This window comes from Lolium rigidum, chromosome 5 (assembly GCF_022539505.1).
Source record: "Lolium rigidum isolate FL_2022 chromosome 5, APGP_CSIRO_Lrig_0.1, whole genome shotgun sequence".
Classification (NCBI taxonomy): Eukaryota; Viridiplantae; Streptophyta; class Magnoliopsida; order Poales; family Poaceae; genus Lolium; species Lolium rigidum.
Genome location: NC_061512.1, coordinates 157,367,819 through 157,383,847, shown reverse-complemented (window position 1 = coordinate 157,383,847; position 16,029 = coordinate 157,367,819). Strand labels below are relative to the sequence as shown.

At 44.6% G+C, this 16,029-nt stretch overlaps 1 protein-coding gene across 1 annotated transcript; it reads left to right on the top strand.

Annotated features, from left to right (window-relative positions):
• The first annotated feature begins 3,394 nt into the window (after positions 1-3,394).
• Positions 3,395-8,437, top strand: LOC124651238 (protein ENHANCER OF LHP1 1-like). Its single transcript, XM_047190357.1, has 12 exons — positions 3,395-3,725; positions 3,826-4,934; positions 5,039-5,215; positions 5,327-5,440; positions 6,153-6,257; positions 6,464-6,598; positions 6,684-6,739; positions 6,812-6,917; positions 7,283-7,399; positions 7,477-7,603; positions 7,681-7,811; positions 7,925-8,437. Exons 1-12 carry the CDS (start codon positions 3,410-3,412, stop codon positions 8,435-8,437), a joined length of 3,006 nt encoding a protein of 1,001 aa, XP_047046313.1. The 5' UTR covers positions 3,395-3,409.
• Positions 8,438-16,029: the final 7,592 nt, after the last annotated feature.

Genomic DNA, 16,029 nt, shown 5'->3' with positions numbered 1-16,029 from the left:
AGGGGTTCGGACGATAACCTGAAGTGGACTTTTTAGGCATAGATGCATGCTGGATAGCGGTCTATGTACTTTGTCGTAATGCCCAATTAAATCTCACTATATTTATCATAACATGTATGTGCATTGTTATGCCCTCTCTATTTGTCAATTGCCCGACTGTAATTTGTTCACCCAACATGCTTTTATCTTATGGGAGAGACACCTCTAGTGAACTGTGGACCCCGATCCATTCCTTTATACTGAAATACAAATCTGCTGCAATACTTGTTCTTTACTGTGTTCTTGCAAACAATCATCTTCCACACAATACGGTTAATCCTTTGTTACAACAAGCCGGTGAGATTGACAACCTCACTGTTTCGTTGGGGCAAAGTACTTTGGTTGTGTTGTGCAGGTTCCACGTTGGCGCCGGAATCTCCGGTGTTGCGCCGCACTACATCCCACCGCCATCAACCTTCAACGTGCTTCTTGACTCCTACTGGTTCGATTAAACCTTGGTTTCTTACTGAGGGAAACTTGCCGCTGTGCGCATCACACCTTCCTCTTGGGGTTCCCAACGGACGTATCAACTACACGCATCACCTGGCGATGGATCGATCTCCTCCTCAGATGCTATGTGTTGGCGATTGTGGCTCTCTCCTTCTTTGCGGCGTCTGGGGGTCAATTTATATAGGTGCCCATTCACGAAAGTTGCTAGGGTTGACTTGGCTGAGGCGATGGCACCCGAAACGGGTGGCGACACGGGTTGGCTCTGCCCATATGGCTACTTGTTAAACTATCTGTTGTCCTCCTCCATAAGGCCTTTGATTTGAGAGTATTGACAACTTGTGATTCTTCATTAATTATCCCAGATTTCACCCTTAAAGAGAATATTCTTAAAAGGAAACAATTCAAAAACCACACATAAGGGCAATGTATCCTTACACTGGCATATGTAAAATACCTCCATGAGAAATTTTGCAAACATATTCAAATTCTCATCGTAAGAGTATTCATAATTATTTAAACATCCAGGTTTACAACTTTTTGTCATGGTCTCATGCGTTACTAATAAGTGTGAGTTCTTGAAGGACAATAAACTAGAATAGGGCATTGGAAAAGTCATAAGTTAATAAGTGGAAGTAGAAAATGAGTTGCTCTTTTGATATGCTTCTTTCGACATGATCTCTCACTCTCAATTGTTAAAATTCTTGAATATCATTTAATCCTTGCAAGCAAGTGTTTTTGTGACAAACGTAGAATGGCAGTTACTCAACTAACCATACTTGTTCTTCAAAGCTTGATTGTAATTGCCTTGGCATGAAAAAACTTTCATAGTATCCTGCCATTACTCTATCTATGCTAAGCTTTCAGGAGAAGAAGTGAAAGTAGCATACACCAATTGTAAGTGAACTTGCATTTTCTTTATTTCGGTTTAGATTCCGAATTCCTTATGATTTTTGATTTTTGTACATTTCTCGAGGACGCTCAAAGTTTTAATCTTGGGGATGTTGATAACTCGTGAAAACGACCATATTATCTCCATGTAAACCAGAATATTTCGTTACAATATGCAATAAATATCTTCCCATCTCTACTAATAAATGCTAGTTCACAATTGGGTGTGAAAATCCTCTACTTTAATTATTTTGTGTAGAAATGGACGCAAATAGTAGCGAATCAATGGCATTCAATGAAGAATCGCGGGATGAAATCATCACCAAGTCAACTAGGGCTGCGAGATAGTCAACAAAAGACTTAACAACCCATGGCAGGGTCATCCCCGCCCGTATCGGATGACCGTACCATGTGCTGGTGATTCTACCTCGTCAAACCCAATATAAAACATGAAGGAACCCAAGACATTTGACAAACACACAAAGAGAAAAACCACGTTGCGCCGCTAGATCAGATCTCATATCCATTGAAGCCTCGAAGCCAACGTCATTGACTTGAACGCTTCATCAATGCCTTCACCATCTTCACCCTGTTTCCATCTGCTTGTAACCTAGATTTGATATTCAATTGTCGGCATTATAAGACTCATCATTCATCTATTTGGGATTTTTTATACAATGTTTACCATTGTTCATCTAATTATGTGTGAGTAGTACACTTGGGTTATGAGCTGAGGCCTAATCCTCGAGGCTATATTTGCATCTAACTTCTCATGCGATATTGTGCAATATGCGAGTAGAGATCCATTACAAGCCTTAGATCTTTTTTTTATCTCGATCTTGAAGGTTTGATAGGTACCCAAACCAACGAGATCGGTAAACGTATTAAGGTTTGAGTAGTGTTAAGTTGCATAATTCGACGCTATGCGCATGTGTCAATATTCATGGGTCGATAGTGTGGTTAGAATCTAGGGAGTAATAGTGATGTCACAAAACTTAAGGCTATTGTCCGATTTATCTTAATACCACACTCAATGCGGCATGCGGAGGAATCCAAGATGGAAACTTGATCCGTGAAAACGTTGCATGTGACATCATGGTGCACATTAGGACGCACTGCTCATATCAATGTTGCATATCTTTTACCTTAACTATGATATTGTAATAGCGCTTTATTTTATCTTTTAAATATCATTTATTAATGCACAACTGCAAGAGAGCTGAAGTCCATGCATATCTCCAATCAGTTAATCCGAATCGAAGGTATGAGTGCTATACACCGGCCGCACGCACCACACGACACATCCAGTGTTTTTGGCCAGCCCACAATTATTTCTCACCTTTTTGTACTTTTTTTCGTCCTATTCTTTTTTACGTTCAAAAGTTGAATATTTTTAAATTCGATTTTGTTCAAAAATCTGATGGTTTTAAAATTTTATTTTTAAAACTGTTTTTTAAAATTGAATATTTGTAATCTAAGTAACATTTTTTCAAATTTTTTATTTTTGTGGATTTTTTTCAAATTTAAAAATTTTCGAGATTGAATTTTTTTAAAAATTATGTTTTTAAGTTGAAACATTTTCCTAATTTAATTTTTCAGAAAAGGAAAAACAGAATAGAAAAAAACATGTTTATTAAGAAGAAGAAGGAAATAGAAGACAGAAAAAAGAAAATAAGAAAAACACGAAATAAGCTGATCAGGCCGGCCCATACGATAACGACCTGGTCGGACGGTCGGTATAGTTTGGCCTAGAGTTACTTCGAGGGGAACGCCTGGATCAGGACCGACCCAACTCTGGCCCACACTGCATATGAACTTTGTGTGGGCTATCGCGTCCCTCTTCCCGCCATTGGAGCATTTCCCGCGGGAAAACCTCCAAAATTTCGCGCCGCCGGAGAAACATCTTATCCCCAGCATACCGAAGCATAAGCACCCGCTCCGCATCTCGTCAATCTGACGAAATCCCCACCACCAGCATACACGCGCATCACCAAGAAAGCCTCTGACGCGAAGGATCTGTCGCGGTGTCGCCATGAAAGGGCGAGCGATTAAGCTGCGGGAGGCGCACAAGGCGGGCTCCCCGGCCTTCTGCTCCGTCGCCTGGGCCCCCGGAGGGCAGCACGTCGTCACCGCCTGCGCCGCCGAGGTCGCCATCCTGATCCATGACGCCGCCGCGGTGAGTGCCGCGGGGGGTGGGGGCCGGAGCTCTGGTTCGGCGGCCGCGGCGGCGCTCACCACGATCCGGCTTCACAAGGAGGGCGTCACGGCGGTCGCCCTCGCGCCGGGCCCCGGCGGATCGCTTGCGTCCTGTTCCATCGACCACTCCGTCAAGTTCTACTCCTTCCCAGGTTTTTGGATCTGACCGGTCCTGATGTTCGGCATCTGATTTGTGCAATATATTTTTTCTTCACTTCAAGATCTGAATGTCTCCGTATTTCCTCCTTCCAGACGGCACGTTTCAGAGCAACGTCGCTCGGTTCACCCTCCCGATCCGGTCGCTCGCCTTCAACAAGAAGGGCACCCTCTTGGCAGCGGCCGGCGACGACGACGGCATCAAGCTGATTGCGACCATCGACAACACCATCTCCAAGGTACTCAAAGGCCACAAGGGCTCGGTCACTGGTCTGGCTTTCGACCCCCTAAACGATTACTTGGCATCGGTTGATAGCTTTGGCACGGTCATGTTTTGGGATCTCTGCTTGGGTAGCGAGGCACGCACCCTGAAGCGTGTCGCCCCGACATTTGGTTCCGACCACTCAGTGAAGAATGCCCTGTGTTGGAGCCCCGATGGGCAGACTCTTGCTGTTCCCGGCCTGAGAAATAATGTGCTCATGTATGATAGGGACACCGGGGAGGAGGTATTCATGCTGAAAGGTGAACATGAGCAGCCAGTATGCAGCCTTTGCTGGTCCCCTAATGGGAGGTACCTGGCAACTGCTGGCCTGGATAGGCAGGTGCTGGTGTGGGATGTCAAGTCCAGGCAGGACATTGAGAGGCACAAGTTTGATGAGAAGATATGTAGCTTGGCATGGAAACCGGAGGATAATGCCATAGTACTCATTGATGTAATGGGAAAATTTGGAATTTGGGAATCTGTGGTCCCTTCGACTATGAAGTCCCCCACTGAGGGTGCGCCTGACCTAAACAAGACGAAGGCTCCTTTGTTTGATGACGATGATGAAGAAGAAAAGCCAAGCACCTCTGCTGGTTGGGAAGATGAGGCAGATGAAAGTCTTGGTGATTCAGCAGCCTTCAATCACAAGCGATTGAGGAGGAAGGCAACATTCGATGACCTGAATGGAGAAAGCGAAGATGTGGATATGATACATGAGACGGAATCACGCAAGAGAATGAAAGATAGGCATAAAGATAACAAAGAAGGTGCTAAGAAGGCAATAGATGATTCAGCAACTTCTGGGAGGCTGGTGACAGCAAGAATGCAAGCTGCGTTCCAGCCTGGGTCGACGCCGTCTCATCCTGGCAAGCGAAATTTCCTTGCTTACAACATGCTTGGAAGTATTACTACTATTGAAAATGAGGGGCACTCACACGTAGAGGTAAGATCTGCTTTTCACCTGTTTGCTTCATAAGCCATTGAACAAACTATATGTAGCTGTATTAGCTCTTTGTTAAAGTTGTGACAATTATATGCAACTTTCAGGTTGACTTCCATGACACCGGAAGAGGCCCCAGAGTCCCTTCCATGAGTGACTATTTTGGTTTCACAATGGCTGCGCTCAATGAATCAGGAAGCGTGTTTGCAAATCCATGCAAGGGTGACAATAATATGAGCACTCTTATGTACCGTCCCTTCAGTAGCTGGGCTGGTAATAGTGAGGTACGATCTTTCTACATGTAAACTTGATGTATCACGACTCAAGAATAGGAATGATTGAAGGTACTTACTGGTTACTGAAACAAGATGTGTTTGTATATGTCCAAAATGTAGTGGTCAATGAGGTTCGAGGGAGAAGAAGTAAAGTCTGTGGCTCTTGGTGCTGGATGGGTTGCTGCAGTCACAAGTTCAAATTTTCTGCGCATCTTCACTGAAGGGGGCTTGCAGGTTTTTCTAAGCCTCTTGAGTTCTATATTTCTATTTTTGTTTTTGCTATTCTACTTGTATATGTAGTTAGCCAGGTCTCTTTATCTGAAAGGATGCAACCTCCGTGTTAGCTCACAAACACCAGTTAACTCAGTTTATTCAGCGTTCCCTACCAGAGCTTTCTAATTCCTGTCACAATAAATTGTGGTATACATTTTATAATGCCCCAAGAGGGAATCTCTTAGGTCTAGTATTGAATAAAATGATTTAGTACCTTGACCCTTGGTGCACAGATCATTATTATTGCAAATGTACTTGCATAAAAATCATCCTATATATTCCAGAAGGCCTGCACTCTATACCAAACAATATATTGGAACATTATTGTAGCATACATCGTTCTTGTTTGTGATAATATTTTTTTGCTAATTATACCATGGTAGTTGGTAGTATGTGTGATCTGACAAGCTTGCTTATAATATCTACACTGTCAAAGTGTCAAGTACTTCACCATTTTTTTTGTTAAAGCAAGCGGAGCTGAAGTTCTATTCATCTCAACAAGAAACGTGCAATAATTCCAAAACGGATGACAATCTAACTGACCATCATTTGCAAACACGCAACTGAACATTGAAATAATTCCAAAAATAGCTTAAGTTCTATTCATCATGACTACTTGTGGTGACATGTTGCCAGCATTTGACAATCTGATTGACCAAAACTATTTCTGCAGATGCATATCATCTCAGTCAGTGGTCCAGTGGTTACTGCAGCAGGTCATGGGGATCAGCTGGCAATTGTGACCCATGCTTCAGATTGTCTACCCTCAGGAGATCAGGTATTTGTTGGCATGCCCGTTTGCATTAGGCTTACTTATGTTTTAATATTGATAGATCATAGCTGTTGTGATCAAGGTTTTGTGAAGTTTATAGTTGCATACCTGTCCTATTTCTGCATGTGTATCCTATGAAAACTTACAGTGGAGTTGATATACCAGTTTCTAAAAAAACTGTGTAACACAGTTTTCATGACTACCACCAACAGGTTCTAGATGTCAAGGTGTTCAACATATCTGAGGGAGCACAATCAATGTCTGGTCGCCTTGTTTTGACTCCATCCTCTCAATTATCGTGGTTTGGTTTCAGTGAAACTGGCCTGCTTAGTTCATATGACTCCAAGGTATTTTTGTCTCATGAGTGCATCAGCAGTTGAATATGGCTTAATGATGTTTAAAATGTTGTACACTGATCAACAAAATTTCCAGGGAATACTGAGGGTCTTTTCCAGTCAATTTGGTGGAAGTTGGCTTCCAGTGTTTAGGTATAGAATCTTGCAAGTTCAACATAAAAAAATTACTACTGAATCACACTTAGCCACTGTATATAATTTCAGTTCAACCAAGGCGAGAAAATCTGAAGATGAAAGCCACTGGGTGGTGGGTTTAGATGCTAATAATATATTCTGCATTATATGCAAATCCCCTGAGAGTTGTCCACAGGTATCCTTTGCTTCTCTTTGAACAAGTTCTCCTATCTGTCGAAGTTCTTAAGTTCAGTACGTCAGGAGAGATCTAGAAGATCAAACATTGTTTTTTTCTGTTAGTTCAGTGAAGACATTGACAAAAAGTTACTTTAATTTTATTTGTCTTGATTAAACTTAGGATGTATGCTAGTTTCAGTTCTTGTAGTATCCTAGAAAGAGAAGGATATCAACTTGTATCTTGATCGTTCCTGGTGAGCACTCAACGCATAATGCAACACTAAAATATTGAATTATTATTGCCAATTTGGACAAAGTAACCAGTCCCCAGTGCCTTCTCTGGATGTTTTGTCTGCTTTTTGACTTGTGTTATCTTGATCTTAGGTGATGCCCAAGCCTGTTTTAACTATACTTGAGCTGTCATTTCCTCTTGCATCATCCGACCTTGGAGCCAATAGTTTGGAAAATGAGTTCATGACAAAGAAGCTGCATCTCTCACAGGTACCTCATGTTCCTTTCTTGAACTTAAACTGCCAGTGTCTGTTCTCTGGTTGCTTAAGCATTCCTGTTTATCTCAGATCCAAAAGAAAATAGAGGAAGTTGCTCTTTTGGGTCTGGACACAACAGCATTTGAAGATGAAGCATTCAATACCGAGGCTGCACTTGACCGGTGCATCCTGAGGCTAATCTCTACCTGCTGCAATGGTATAAATACTTGAACTAACTAAATTCATAATCAATGTTACATGGTTCTTTTTCTCAAATTGCTTCTCTTAAACAAGGTGATAAGCTTGTCCGAGCCACCGAGCTTGCGAAGTTGCTAACATTGGAGAAATCAATGAAGGGTGCATTAACACTTGTTACTCGCTTGAAGCTTCCCATATTACAAGAGAAGTTTAGTTCACTACTTGAGGTGATAGCCGTGGCCCTTTTTTTTATCCTGAATAGAACCTGCCTGCTGTTACCAATCCTTTTATGCACATGTTCAATATAACTTATGTTCACTTGATGGTTGACATCTTGCAGGAGAGGATGTTAAATGATGCAAGAGTTGGTGCAGTTTGCTCAAATGCGACCAGTACAAACTACCCACCAGCATTCCATCCAACCCAACCGGCCAAAATTGTGCAAAATGGAAATAACTCAGAGGCATCCCCAATGGCTACACCAAATCCTTTTGCCCGACGAAGCAGTGCAGCTGTATCTAAGAAGGCAGAAGTAGAGCAACCAAAAGATGTGAAGGATAATAATGCAAAGGTTTCACCTGCGGTTACCCCTTTAGCCAAGATACCCAAGAAGAATGATAATTCAGAAGGGAAAGCAAAGAGGGAGAGGGATGTAATAGCTGATCAGGTTGGCTCTAAAACTAAGAGCAGTGAAGATGGCAACAACCAAGCAGAGCCTCAGCGGCCTCTTAACCCCTTTGCAAAATCTTCATCCAGCAAAGAACAGTCATCATCCCTTTTGGATTCCATCAAAAAGATGAAGGTTGAAAGCGAGAAAGCTGACAAAGCTAATGTCAAGAAGGTGAAGGTATAATTGTTTTTCTTGTCAAGAAGGTGAAAGTGACAGTGCCAGCCACCTTCTTAAACTAACACCCGAAGTACTTAGCATTTTTGATTCAAATCTGGTCCTGTAGTTTGATCAACATATATTTCCTGAGTCTTTTACAGCTCCTGAGCTTTGTAGCGCGGACGTTCTAGTTATATCATTATGTAGTATAGTTTTTCTTTCTCTCTTACTGTAACGGATTACCTATTCCTTTATCTGTCATATAGTGTAAGATTGCTTATTTGTCTGAGCGTATCCCCTACCACTGCCACTGTAATCGAGTTTGTACATACATGTACTCAGATTCAACTAGGGATGTGCTATCCGTCAAATAATACGGTAAGTACTTGGTGCTGATCGATCGATGCATGCAGATAGCTAGCTGACTTGGTGCCTATCGACGATGCATCGCTGTACTTGGTGCCGACCTGTACTAAGCTAGCTAGGCTGATCGGTGGATGTACTCGCGTGCGTAGTCGTACTTGCTCGGTCGCAAATCGATTTCTCGCGGAAGTTAACGAAGCGAGATGCGGTTGTACTCGCGTGCGGTGGTTGTACTTCCTTGGTCGGGGATCCTATTCACGCGGGAGTGTCACACTCCGTTGCTGCCGGTGTGGGTTGGGGGCGTGAGGTCGATACAATGGTGGCTTATGGTAGCCACCGGGAGAAGAAGATCGAAGGAGATCACGTATTATTTCTGATTTTTTTTTTAAAAAGCAAGTATTATTTGTAAAATTAACAAAAAACGAATGTATTATTTTAAAAAATTTGCCTAGTCTTGGTGCAGCTGCATCCACGGATGTGACAGAGAGTACTCGTCTGTGTCGCCCATAGCACCGACACACGTTGTTCGTTTGGAAGGCAACGCTTTGTGGTACCCCTCTTTCACGACGCCATACTTTTTTTTTTGCGAGAAACCACTGAATATATTAAAGTCCAGAAATTACAGAAAGGCACAGCACAAAGATAGAAATTACACACAAGTCCTTCTGCAACACAGTGACGATGGCGAGGAACCAGACGCATCGACGACGCGCCGCCCGCTGCATCTTCCAAGCCTTGGAACGAAGATGATCCCCTACGACGGGAAGTTGTCGAAACTCGAACTCCAGAGAGCCTCCATCCTTCGCCAAGCCACCACCACCGCCGGACTCCAACACCAGTAGCTCCGGTTGCAAGATCTGGATCCGCCGCTCCGGAATCCAGCCGGGGAACGAACGCACACGGCGGCCATCCAGGACCGCGAGCACGGGGAAGGTCGCCTGCTTGATGCCGAAGCTCCGAAGAACACCCGCACCGGAGAGGAAGAAGACGACCCCAAAACGCCGACCGCCGACACCACCGCCTCCAAGACGCCGCCGGCCAGCACCCAACTCAAGCCTACACTATAAACACGACGAGATCCGGGGTTCCCCCACCCTCCCGCCGCCGGAGCGGCCGGCGGAGGGGAGGGGAACCAGCGAATCGGCGCCGGCGAGGTGGATTGACTGGGTTGTTCCAAGAAATCGCCTCCGACACTGTAGCGGGGGGAGGAAACGGTCCAAGGTCAGTCTGTTCTTAATGAGGGGTGACCTCGACATTCCCCATAGTATGTATTTGGGTTTTGAGGAAGAATGCATCGCAGGAGAATCCGGGAGCGAGAGTGGCACACGACATACCTAGGTTCACGTCTCTCGGTGAGGATCGGTACGTCCTGCTATCAATCCAATATATGATCATAGTTGTGTTACAGGGAGTTGCCGTAGGTGGAGGGAGTTGTGTATGTACTGCTCGACTTTATATATGCAGCCATGCTAGAGTTTACAACTATTATTCTAGAGTCTTCATTCCTGTACTCCAAATCACTATGACGTGCGGGTCCAACTTGTTTAGTCATTGTGTGCTGGCCACCTCCATAATGGGCCAAACCAAGTAGACCACTATGCCCACGATAGTAGACCCCGAGGCTCTACTCCAAACCTTGATTCATTCAGCTGCAAGACGAAACCGAAGTTTTGTTCAAAAGATCAATTCATTAGCTTGATAAATATTTTTGCTATGGGGATATTGATATAACGAGTATGGTGTATCTGACGGATCAGGAACCATTTAATTTCTCTTGGGAAAAAATACCGTGAACCTACTCAAACTCAAGTCCTTGGACTCGAATATGGTGTAAGCTCCTTTTTCAAACTTTTTTTCTTCTAAAACCTGAAAAAACTCCAATTTCCTTTCTGATTTTTACAATATAAAAAATGTTAAACAACCGTAGGCGGTTGAAATCGGATGTAACTTTTTATATAGATACATTTTATATTAAAAAAACTTTTTCACCGGAGATCGTTTTCAAAATCCAAAACCACTTTACGAAACATAAGGTCATTTTGCAAAAACTATCGAGAGTCATGTTTGTTAATTTTGGTACCAACTACAACACATAACATATGGTCATCTCGAAGGGTTTTGAAATTTAAATTTCTATCATTTTTTTTAAAACTAAAAAGGCGGCCGCGGGGGGTGGGTGGGTTGGGAATTTGGAGAGCACATACTAGTGGCGCCACTGCCATTTGAAGTAGTAGTGGCACACCTATATGTGGCGCGCCACTGGTAACCCTAGACCCCATCTATGATCCAACCCTACACTTACCAATGGTGCACCAAGTGTAGATGCACCGCTGCTACCTCAAATAGCAGTGACACACCTATACCTGGTGCGTCATTGGTAAGTGTGGGGATGGGTCTAACCTTGGCCATACATAGTAGCGGCGCACTACCTCACTAGGTTCACCACGGGTAAGTGTGATAGCTGTGGCGCACCTATATGTGGTGCGCCACTGCTATGTAGCAGTTGCACACCTCTAGCATGGTGTGGCCACTGTTGGCAATATTATGGCTAGCTGTTTTTCTAGTAGTGTGGGTACAACACCGGTCTAAACCGACTCAGTCGATATGGTACGGATGCAGCACCATGCATCGGATCGGTCAGTCTGTGAACCGGATGACCGGGCCAAGAACAAGAGCATATAGTGTGAGAGTCGGTTTGACTGACTTAAAACCGGAAGGCACGCATGAAAATACCCAAACGACGGGTTTTATCTCTTGGGCAATAAAAGGTCTTTCTTCTTCTTTGAAGGGTTAGGTCAACCATTTGTATTACATATCTTGAAGCTCTCTTTCTCTCCACCATTAATGAAACACCAAACCTTGAGGATCTCCCATTTCCCTCGACTAAACTCAAATCCATTTAGGGAAAAAGAAGAGGATGTTCCGACCTACAATCTCACGAAGACATTTCATTCTCCCTTGAGTTCATCGAGCTAAGTTACTATTCTTGACTTCCTGGGAAACCATAGGTGGCTAGGGCCACCCGGAGGCATTTGGCTCGCGATTTGCCATGTGGAAAGTTTGTGAGGGCTGGGTTTGGAGACCACATCAAGGACTAACTAGTGACTGAACTCTACTTCGTGGAGGAGGCTCACAGAGAGAAGTCGAGCCTTCGTGGCGCTTGTTATCCATTCGTGGATTCCCACACCTCTCCAACGGCGACGTAGTCCCCCACAAGGTAGCGAACACCGGGTTTACACCTTCATCTTCGGCGTGGCTCAGTTATTTCTATCCGAGTGCTTTACTACTGTTGTTTATTTTGTTATACCATCATGCTTGAAATACTTGTATCATCATTATTTTTTGAACTGCGTACTTGTATCATGATTGCTTTAACTAATTTGCGTTAGTCCATTTTATTTATCCTCAAAACCTAAAATTGCTAAAAATGATTTTTTTTTGCAGATCCTATTCACCCTTCTAGGTAGTAGGTATCCATCTCTATCCTATGTGTGGGGAGTTACTCTTTAAAGACTACATCTCTTATTTAATTTATCGACATACATTCGCCAAAAAAAAATCGACATACAACTCTCTCGTTTGTGGGAGAAAAACATGGCAAGCTTCCTTTAAAAAATCAAAAGTTTTCTTAAAATCTAGCTAAATTCGTGTTGTGGCTGCTGCCGTCGTGCGTGTCTTGCATGCAAGCACATGCAACCGAATTATAAGATGGTTTGGCTCGCTGGTTATCAGAGTCCCTCTCTAGCTTTTCCGCATGGCTGGCTCGGTTTTGCAAATCGCTAGCCAACTCGCTTTACTTGCCTTACACGGTTAGGCTATCAGTCTGCATCGAAAATACTTATGCCGATCCGTAAAAGTAATCTAGGATTTGTCAAAATTAAAATGTAAAAGGAGTACCTAATAGGAGGGCAGGACAACTGGCTTTTCCTAAAAAAAATCTTAGCTCGCTTGCTGTCAGGACCTGTGTTTTCCGTCAGTTATCTCTGTAACCAGTTAGTTCCTGTGGCTTTTATCTCCTGTTTTACTTAACGCCTTAAGCGTGTTTTCAGACTTGTAATGACTATCTCTAAACTAAGCATGGTCCTGCTCTTAGTGTTATAAGAGGGCAGGAGAGGGTGGATGGGCGGCATGCTAATAAAAAACCTATATTTCCTGTCTCTGTTTTTCCCCTTCGTGTATCTCTGAGCCGCCGGGCTCCTTCTCTTCTATGTATCCTTCTCTGTATCCTCCCAGATTGGCGTCGGTGACCTCCAGGTCCTGACAAGTTGGTACCAGAGCCGACGGCCCTCGGACCCCAAGCCGCACCGGCGGCGTTTTACCCTCCCTCCCTCCCAAGCTCGCACCAGCGAGGTTCTTCCCCATCCTCCCACCCACGGCGGCCACTTCCCCAGTTCATCGATGTCCGACGGCATCAAATCACGGGCCTCGTCCAGGTCCCGTACCTCGTCTCGCGAAAGGAATCTCGACGGGCCGATCCTTGGCTCGGCTTCAACTACGGACGCCGAACTCGCCGCCTTGCGGGCTCAGCAGCGGTCAGAGCGTGATGCGCGCTCAGTCGGACGCCGCCTCCGCAACTATCAGGCAGAGTCGTCCGCGGCCATCAACCTCCTCACCAGTCAGATGGAGAACATGACGGTGATGATGGCAAGGATGCAGACCAGCATCGACCGGCTTGCGCCACAGGAAGGTACGAACACCCCTGACACTGGTCAAGTTCCAAGCTTTGTCACTCCCCCACCACGAGCAAACACCCAGCTTTCGCCTATTCCCGAAGTTCAGACGCCCAAAACCACAACATCCACCCCAAATCCCCCACCTTTTCCACCGAATTTAGGCCGCCTAACCCCAGCCCAATTACCACTTCCGCCTAGCACATCAGATGTTCGACTGAAGTCCGTAGTGTCGGAAAGTGAGCCAATTGTGTCTACGACAGTGACATCGTCATCACAACCAAGCTTGGTGCAGCGCACCAATCCCACCACTCAGCCACACTACTACCAACAGCAACCACCATCCACAAGCATCAACCAAAACCCTACACCGCCACCAAACCCCGCCTCCACCCTATACCAGCCACAAACCCCAAATTCCCAACACCCACCACAGCCACTCCAGAACCAGCAACTTCCCCCATCCAACATGCCCCAACACCCAACATATAGCCAGCCACACTACCAACACCACACACCTTCCCAAAACCGCTTTCCTCCTCCACCGACACCCAATGGTTCTCAGCAGTACCACCATCATAACAATAGTGAAGTGCATCTTAGAACACCACATGTAGAATTGCCTGTTTTCACGAGAGAAGCACCTCGGGCTTGGCTGCTGGAATGTGAAGATGTATTTAATCTGGTGGAGATTCCCCCTGCAAACAGAGTAAAATGGGGACTAGCACATATTAGAGGGCAGGCTAAGACATGGATAAGTAGCTCGGGAATTTCACTGCAGACTTTGTCCTGGCAGGAATTGAGCCGAGTACTAATTGAGAGATTCCCAGACAACACACTCAATGATCCAATGGATCAGCTCCAGCTCTTGAAGCAAGTCAATACTGTCAACTCCTATATTGATTTGTACGAGTCTTGGATGACACAAATGAAGCGAGAGCGCAGTTACTTGCCGCTAGATTTCTTTGTGGACAGGTTTGTTAGTGGGTTGAAGGACAGCATCAAGCATATGGTGCAATGCCAGAAGCCAGATACCTTGCTCTCTGCTTACTGGTACGCGAGAAAGTATGAACAAGCTTACCTGTTAAATGTGAAAAAGGCAGCACCAGCAGCTCCGGCGCCTAGAGCATACCCTCAGCAACAAAATCAAAGACCACCAGCTCGAGACAACCGCAACAGACCACCATTGCAGAATAGAGAACATCGACAATGTTGGTACTGCAATGAAAGATTCTTCCTGGGCCACAGGTGCCCACAAATGCAGCGCGCTGTTAATGCCATCGAGCTACAAGGTTATGAAGAGGAGGATGAACAACCGCTGTCATTGTTGATAGACCCTCCACCACCACTGATCCAACAAGTCCCTCCGCAAAATATCCCAGCACCTGTGCTTCAACCTGTGCATCAACCAGAAGTGGTGCAACAAGCAGCTCAGCCTGATGAAGCCGCAATGTGCATATCAGCAGCATCATACAAGGGATGTACCGGTGAATCCACTATATCCTTATTGCTCAATGTCAACAAAGCTCAAGCCATAGCATTGGCAGATACTGGCAGTACTAGCACCTTCATGGATGTGGCCTTTGCAATGCGACACAAGATACCATTGACAACAACTAAAGAAAGAACAGTGAAAGTAGCTGGAGGTGGCATTCTAACTTCTGATTCAGTGGCTTATAACTGCAAGTTCAGTATTCAAGGACACCAGTTTGTCACAAACTTCAGAATACTGGAACTCCAGGGATCTGACATCATCCTAGGAGTCAATTGGTTCAAGGAACATAATCCAGTGACTTTTGATTTCATTGGCAGGCAACTGACCATAGGAGTGCACGGAAAATTGTTGACCTTCAAGGATCATCTATTTCCACAAGACAAACTGATCATATCTTCTGATCAATGCAACAAGTTAATTGCAAATGGTGCTACAGGGTATATGTTATGGTATGCAGCAGATGAGAAGGATCAAGATGTAACTAACAAAAACACACCGGTGTCCAACCCAGTGAACAAGCTCTTACAACAATTTCAAGATATATTTGAAGCACCAACTGGGCTACCTCCACAGCGTGCCGGCGATCATCAAATACCACTACTACCTGGTGCAAAGCCACCTAACATCATACCGTACAAAATGTCTCACAGTCAAAAAGATACAGTGGAGCAAATTATTCAGGAAATGTTGAGGAACAAAGAAATCAGAATCAGTACAAGCCCATACTCATCTCCTATCATCTTGGTCAAAAAGAAAGACAAGTCATGGAGGTTATGTACTGACTTCAGAGGGCTAAATGAGCAAACAGTTAAAAACAAGTTTCCCATACCAGTTATAGAGGATCTTTTGGATGAATTGCAAGGTGCTGTTATTTTCTCCAAATTCGGCCTCAGATCTGGCTACCATCAAATACGAATGAATGAAGCGGATATTCACAAAACGGCCTTCTCCACTCACTTGGGACATTATGAGTACATGGTAATGCCTTTTGGGTTATGCAATGCACCTGCGACCTTCCAACAACTCATGAATACTATCTTCTCTCCATACTTGCGCAAGTTTGTTCTGGTTTTCTTCGACGACATACTTGT

Coding starts and splice junctions, on each gene's coding strand:
- LOC124651238 (XM_047190357.1), top strand. CDS start 3,410: ATGAAAGGGCGAGCGATTAAGCTGCGGGAGGCGCACAAGGCGGGCTCC. Junction 7,400..7,476: donor AGAAGCTGCATCTCTCACAG/GTACCTCATGTT, acceptor TGTTTATCTCAG/ATCCAAAAGAAAATAGAGGA. Junction 7,812..7,924: donor AGTTTAGTTCACTACTTGAG/GTGATAGCCGTG, acceptor GACATCTTGCAG/GAGAGGATGTTAAATGATGC.